General features: G+C 41.8%; 1 protein-coding gene across 1 annotated transcript; it reads right to left on the bottom strand.

The window, feature by feature from the left end:
• Nucleotides 1-1,123: 1,123 nt before the first annotated feature.
• LOC137879046 (scavenger receptor cysteine-rich type 1 protein M130-like) lies at nucleotides 1,124-6,307 on the bottom strand. The gene is made up of 7 exons (XM_068719610.1): nucleotides 6,171-6,307; nucleotides 5,967-6,077; nucleotides 4,336-4,653; nucleotides 3,958-4,242; nucleotides 3,277-3,606; nucleotides 2,056-2,138; nucleotides 1,124-1,955 (listed from the first exon to the last, which is right to left on the bottom strand). The coding sequence occupies exons 1-7, from the start codon at nucleotides 6,286-6,288 to the stop codon at nucleotides 1,848-1,850; spliced, it is 1,353 nt and encodes a 450-aa protein (XP_068575711.1). The 5' UTR covers nucleotides 6,289-6,307; the 3' UTR covers nucleotides 1,124-1,847.
• Between the last annotated feature and the right edge of the window lie 269 nt (nucleotides 6,308-6,576).

The following is a 6,576-nucleotide window of genomic DNA, read 5'->3' as shown; positions in this document are numbered from 1 at the left end:
TAAGCAGGAACTAAATTCTTTTGACGTTTGCAGAGAAGAAGACGTCGAGGCTTTGGTTATGACTTACAATCTGTTAGATTCAGCTCATTCACAGAGTTTCATAGTTTATTAAAGTGTTTAGTTTTCTTTGAACATAGATGATAGAGATACATTCATCACAGTGATCTTCATCAGTTCATCTCTCTGTGTGTGAACACATGAAAACTGATCATTTGAACACAGATGTGCACATGTGAGTTTAAAGTCCTTCTAATGACGCTCAGGTTTGGTTTTGGTTGGTAAAAGGTCACATGTTGTCTTTTCCACGTCCAAATATGATCCGACTGGACCCAAGTTCAACACCCCTAAAGTACTTTGTTAAAGCAGTACTAGTACTAAATGTATCTGTGCAATACAAGTATGTGTGTTTAGTTTTACGTTTGTGTTCATATTTTATTCAGATTGTTTGATTAAGAGGATATTTTGTATCAAAATCCTTTTAGCACAAAAGTAATCAAAATACTTAAATACAAAAATAAGCAAAGTTCTTATGAAATGAGAAAAATCCTTATTTACAGAATTATGCTAAATTCTTACGAAATATGCAAAATGCTTATTTAGAAATTTAAATAAACTTATGAAATAACAAAAAAACATAATTACAACATTCTTATTAATAAGCAAAATCCTTAGTTACATAATATTGTAAATTCATGAAGTACAAAATAAGATACATTTTTAAGAAAAAGGTAATTTCGTGAATTCCAAAATCAAGTGAAATGCTCATGATTTAAGCAAAATCCTTTATTATAATTTTTTTAATTCCTTAATTACAAAATTAACTCAATTTATGAAGAACAATAATTTGCTAAATTATTGTGAAATAAGCAAAATCCTTAATTATAAAAAACAAGCTAAATCCATAATAACAAAGTTCTTATGAAATAAGCAAAATCCTTAACTATTACAAAAATTGTAAATTCTTTGATTGCAACATTATTTACATTCATGAAGTACAAAATAAGAAAAATTCTTATGAAATAAGTAAAATCCTAAATTACAAAATTATGTTTAAAGTAAAACCCTCTAATTATAAAAAACAAGCAAAATCTAAAATTACAATTGTCTTATGATGCAAGCAGAATCCTTAATTATAAAAAATAATCAAAATCCTAACAACATTCTAACGAAATAAGAAAAGCCTCAATTATAAAAAAAACCAAGTAAAATCCTTAATTACAAAATGAAGTAAAATCATGAAGTACAACAATGAGTAAAATAGTAACATTTCTGAAAGACAAATAAATGAGGTTTTAGGGGCTGATCACAGCGGGACCTTGTTCATATTTGTATTATTATGAATATCTTTTAGCTAAATGTTGTCCTGCTGCCAAAATCTTGCTCACTACAATAAGTGAAGTCATGAAGTTCATTATATGTTTTAAAAGACAAACACCAACAGATTGTCAACATTGAGTATCGCTCTACAGAATGTAGAAGATATAAGTCAATGTTTCATGTTTATTCTAATATATCACATTAATAGTGATCCTGATAGTCTTTGGTTTCTGCTTGGACTCTGGTAAACCTGCTCTCAAGTCTAGTTTCAAATGAAACTTTATATCTGTGAGGTGTTTTTAAAGATTCACGTCTTCAGCAGGAACCAATGGGCTTGGAGCTGAGAGCCACAGACAGGAAGTCAGAAGGTATGGAGAGACCAACACATTGTTGAGAGTAACAAAGACAGGCTATAATAATGCAATATCATATTCAGCCTTCTTGTTTCAAGGGAACATGTGTATCAAAGGGAGCTGATGGTGGTTGTGGGTTAGAAATCATCTGGATGTGAGATGAGCTCCTTGGAGGAGCTACTCTGCTCCCTGAGCTCCTTCTTCTTCTTCAGCTGCAGGAACACCCAGGTTATAATGATCCAGCTCAGTGTTTTTCTGTCTGCACGGCATCCGCCCCCTGTTGGCCTGGAGAAACATGATAGCACAGTCCTGTCTTCAGTTCACTAAACACAGAGCGAGAGCTTCATTTCAGTCGCTGGTCTAAACAACAGACATGTGTCAGTACCTTACAGTAGGAGTAAAGGGCAACGTTCACCACCAGCAGAGTCAGCATCAGGACGATCGCTTTGATGATCAGAGGTGTTGGATCTGAACAAACACATGGACAGTCATCACATCACACGACATCATGAGTCAAACAGCTCCCATTGACACTGAAACCTACAATCACTGACACGTATTACTCTCCATGTTTACTTCATGTTCACTGTTTGAACCACAGACGTTAGAGAAGAAGTGGACGTAGTCGTCGTGACGTCACTCATTGGTTTGTGGACTGTGGCCGTCGCCATCTTGGTTTTTTGCAACTAGTGAACAGGAAGTGACCATATTTGGACTGAGGAGGAGTGACGTAGAGACGCCTTATATGTCTCTGGTAGACCTGTCAATCACTGTGTAGCCCCGCCCTAAAGCATACGCTGCTTTATGGTCCATTTGACTCTAAATGGACCATAATGTACTAAATGAACATCATGCTGTATTGAAGAAGACTTGAAACTAGAGATTGAGACCATAAACTCATGTTTACAATGTTTACTGAGGGAATAAATCCAGAGAGAAGTAGAGTCATTTTAGACTAGACTTCTATACAACCAGAGGAGTCGCCCCCTGGTGGACACTAGAGAGAATCTGGTTAGTCTTGATTTCATGTTACTATGATGTCATCACCTACATCCTGTTTTCATCACCTGAGCTCCTGGTCAGAGAAGGACCATGCTACACTGTGATTGGCCAGTCAGCATTAGAGGGGCGGGACTTAGTGAAGAGTCAATTGAAAGCGTAATTGCTATCATCAACGACTGTCTCAACGTTTGGTTTCCAGGATAACTGTGGTTCTCTGAGTGAGGTATCGGAGCACACCGCCCTTCTTGCTTCTGATAAGTGGAGGAACGACACTTGAAAATGGCGAGTTGGGGACTAAGGGGTGTTATGACTGATGTGGTGGCAGTGGAGCTTTTGTGATTGGTCACATCAGAAGGTGTTTCAGTTCTCAGAGAACCAGAGTTATCCTGGTAACCAAACCTGCTCTGTCCTACAGTAGATTGTTAGCCGTTGCCATTTATAGACTGTGTTTAGGTTTGGTTACTATATGACATGTGTAACACAATGACAGGAGTCACAGTGTCACTCCAGAAACAACAACATGCATGGACCCTGTAGTCAGCTGATCATCTTCAGTCATTTTGGACCAATCATCTCCAAACCTGCATGTAAACAGTCAGCTTACCTAAGACAGTGAGAGAGAGCAGACGGCTCTCAGAGGAGAAGGTATGATTAAAAACATAGACGTGATAAACACAGCTGTAGCTTCCTTGGTGGGCGAGCTCTGCAGCAGGAAACAGGAAGTGGGCAGAGTGATTGACAGCTGGCTGAGTGTAGTTGTGTGCTGAGTTGGAGGAGGTGAAGGTGAGCTGGAAGGAGCCTCCTGGGTACTGTGGCTGGATGGAGCAGAGGATGGTGAAGGTGGAGCGCCTGAGCACCCGAGCCCCCTGCTGCTGGGCCTTGGAGACCCCGTACATTGAGGAGGACACAGAAATGATTGGCTGAAGCAGCAGGTCTGTAAACACAGAGAGATGATAAAAGTTCACGTTTACCCTCCGTTGAACAAGATGGACCCTGAATAACGACGTGATGTCACAGGTCTGACAGACAGACAGACAGACAGACAGACAGACAGACAGACAGACACACAGGTGTGTCCTGCCAGGTGGAGCTCAGCAGTCTATGGAGGCTTTGAAGCTTCCAGAAACACGCCCACCTCTCTACACTTCAGGATGTCGTTGTCCTGGATAACTTTACAGTTCAGTCCAATGGAAACCCACTGACTGTCACTGTGACAGAGGAAGAAACATACTGGAAACATTGCTGTCAGAGATGATGTCATAGATGATGTCACTGATGGGCTTACCTGAGCAGATGAGATTCAAGATGGAGGTAGAGTAACCTGATGTTAAACAATCTCTCAGAGCAGTTTCAGAGTCAACACAGTCAGAGTTGATCCTCCACACAGATCTCCATGAGGACTCATTTCTCTGTCTGATAGAAACAGCAGAGCCACAGTCCAGATCTCTACAGGCAACAGCTGCTACCTTCAGGGTCCAGTCAGAGTCATCTACTGGTCTCCAGTCTCCTTCATGTTTCACCTCCAGTGTTCCTGCACAGCGACTGTCTCCTCCCACCAACCTGACAGGTTCTGAACAGAAACAAGAGAGTCGTCAGTAAAAGAACAAAGTGAGTTTCAGTAGAACAGAAATGAACCAGATCAAAGCTGCAGCTCCTCTTCTACCTGAGCAGGTGAGTCCAACAGCTTTGCCAGGTGAGCAGGTGTTTCTGTCTGAGCCTGAGCTTCTACAGTCCAGGAGAGCAGACTCATGGCCTCCACACTGGAACTCTTTGGTCCACATTGGAGCCTCCACTTCTCCATAGAGCGCCCCCTGGAGGACTGAAGGAGCCCCACAGCCAAGCTCCCTACAGACCACCTCTGCATCCTGCTGGTCAAAGTCATCTTCACACACTGAGGACCACCACTGGTTAGACTGGTTAGAGTTCACCTCCAGTCTGCCTGAGCACAGACTAGTCCCATTCACCAGCCTGACAGAGTCTGGAGAGATGATAGAAGATGAAAGAGAGAGAGAGAGAAAAGACACCAGACTAAATAACAAGATGTCATGAAACAACAATTCAGAGATTCAATTCAATAATACAATAAGTTAATAATAATTATAATAATAATAATAATCAATAACCAGCTGGCTAAGTTTGCTCAAAACACAAATATCAAAAGATCAAAATTCAAACAGCGTCTGTCTTGTCTGCAATGTGAGCGTGGTTTTACCAAAGTAGGACACTTTGGAGCTGCATTAGGAAACGGAGCACAGAAGCTAAGAGACGGATTAGTGCTACTGGGTTCATCATGTTGTGCTAACAGAGAGAGTTTTCCTCTACTTCCTTTATTATCATGTAGAATTCAGCAGCAAGCGTTGTGGTGGAAGATGTTCAACATGAAAGAAGGGAGGCATGTTGCCTTGAAGATTGTGAGTTGTGTTGGGACCAGGACTCTACAGAGAATGGTATTCTGGACTCACTTGGAGGAGAAGGGCTTTGAACACAGAGACCTACTGCTGCACACTGATGTAAGATGGCTGAGCAGAGGAACATTGTTGTTGACATTCAGTGAGACTTTCTGAATCTTTCATTACATGCAGAAGATGCACAGCTAGAGGACTACCAGTGGCTTTTGGATTCAGTGTTTGTGACAGATCTCCCTTTACTGTTCAACAAAGCTGATTTAGAGCTGCAGGATTATGATGAACATGTCATCAACAGGATCAGTGAAGGAAACACGTTTCAAAGACACAACTGCTGTCAAGTAGGCTTTAACGCCGTGAACTTTCCTCACATGCAGACAGAAGTGAAACATCAGGACAAAGACATTGTGCAGCTTGACATCTATGAGGAGCAACATGAGAACATCAGAAGAGCTTTACTGAGAGCTAAAAAGCATCAGTGTTCCACCTGGACAGCTTTGCTGCTGAGACAGAGATTCTCTCACTGCACATTTACATTGAGATCAAATCAAGGGAAACACCTGGCATGAATGAAGAGTTATGGGACTTATTTTAACCTTGGTGGTAGCTACCTTAGGATACCAAACACCCCATCATTCCAGTTTAAAGGGTAACTTAGGTCTACTCTCTATAGAGTGTTGGGGTGCTACATAGATGATGTCACTGATGGGCTTACCTGAGCAGGTGAGATCCATGATGGAGGAAAAGGAACCTGATGTTAAACAATCTCTCAGAGCAGTTTCAGAGTCAACACAGTCAGAGTTGATCCTCCACACAGATCTCCATGAGGACTCATTTCTCTGTCTGATAGAAACAGCAGAGCCACAGTCCAGATCTCTACAGGCAACAGCTGCTACCTTCAGGGTCCAGTCAGAGTCATCTACTGGTCTCCAGTCTCCTTCATGTTTCACCTCCAGTGTTCCTGCACAGCGACTGTCTCCTCCCACCAACCTGACAGGTTCTGAACAGAAACAAGAGAGTCGTCAGTAAAAGAACAAAGTGAGTTTCAGTAGAACAGAAATGAACCAGATCAAAGCTGCAGCTCCTCTTCTACCTGAGCAGGTGAGTCCAACAGCTTTGCCAGGTGAGCAGGTGTTTCTATCTGAGCCTGAGCTTCTACAGTCCAGGAGAGCAGACTCATTGCCTCCACACTGGAACTTTTTGGTCCACATTGGAGCCTCCACTTCTCCATAGAGCGCCCCCTGGAGGATTAAAGGAGCCACACAGCCAAGCTCCCTGCAGACCACCTCTGCATCCTGCTGGTCAAAGTCATCTTCACACACTGAGGACCACCACTGGTTAGACTGGTTAGACTGGTTAGAGTTCACTTCCAGTCTGCCTGAGCACAGACTAGTCCCATTCACCAGCCTGACAGAGTCTGGAGAGATGATAGAAGATGAAAGAGAGAGAGAGAAAAGACACCAGACACTAAATAACAAGATGTCATGAAACAACAATTC

Source organism: Cebidichthys violaceus, unplaced genomic scaffold (assembly GCF_023349555.1).
Source record: "Cebidichthys violaceus isolate CVI_PGR_0920_01 unplaced genomic scaffold, fCebVio1.0.p SCAF_24, whole genome shotgun sequence".
Classification (NCBI taxonomy): Eukaryota; Metazoa; Chordata; class Actinopteri; order Perciformes; family Stichaeidae; genus Cebidichthys; species Cebidichthys violaceus.
Note: the sequence above shows the minus strand (reverse complement) of the source record. Positions and strands in the feature narration are given on the sequence as shown.

What these genes read in the sequence shown, in the direction of transcription:
- LOC137879046 (XM_068719610.1), bottom strand. Translation starts at nt 6,288, where the DNA reads ATGTGGACCAAAAAGTTCCAGTGTGGAGGCAATGAGTCTGCTCTCCTG. An exon ending in TGTTGGACTCACCTGCTCAG is followed by an intron (nt 6,078 to 6,170) that starts GTAGAAGAGGAG and finishes GTTTCTGTTCAG; the next exon opens with AACCTGTCAGGTTGGTGGGA. An exon ending in GCTCTCTCTCACTGTCTTAG is followed by an intron (nt 2,139 to 3,276) that starts GTAAGCTGACTG and finishes GTGTTTGTTCAG; the next exon opens with ATCCAACACCTCTGATCATC.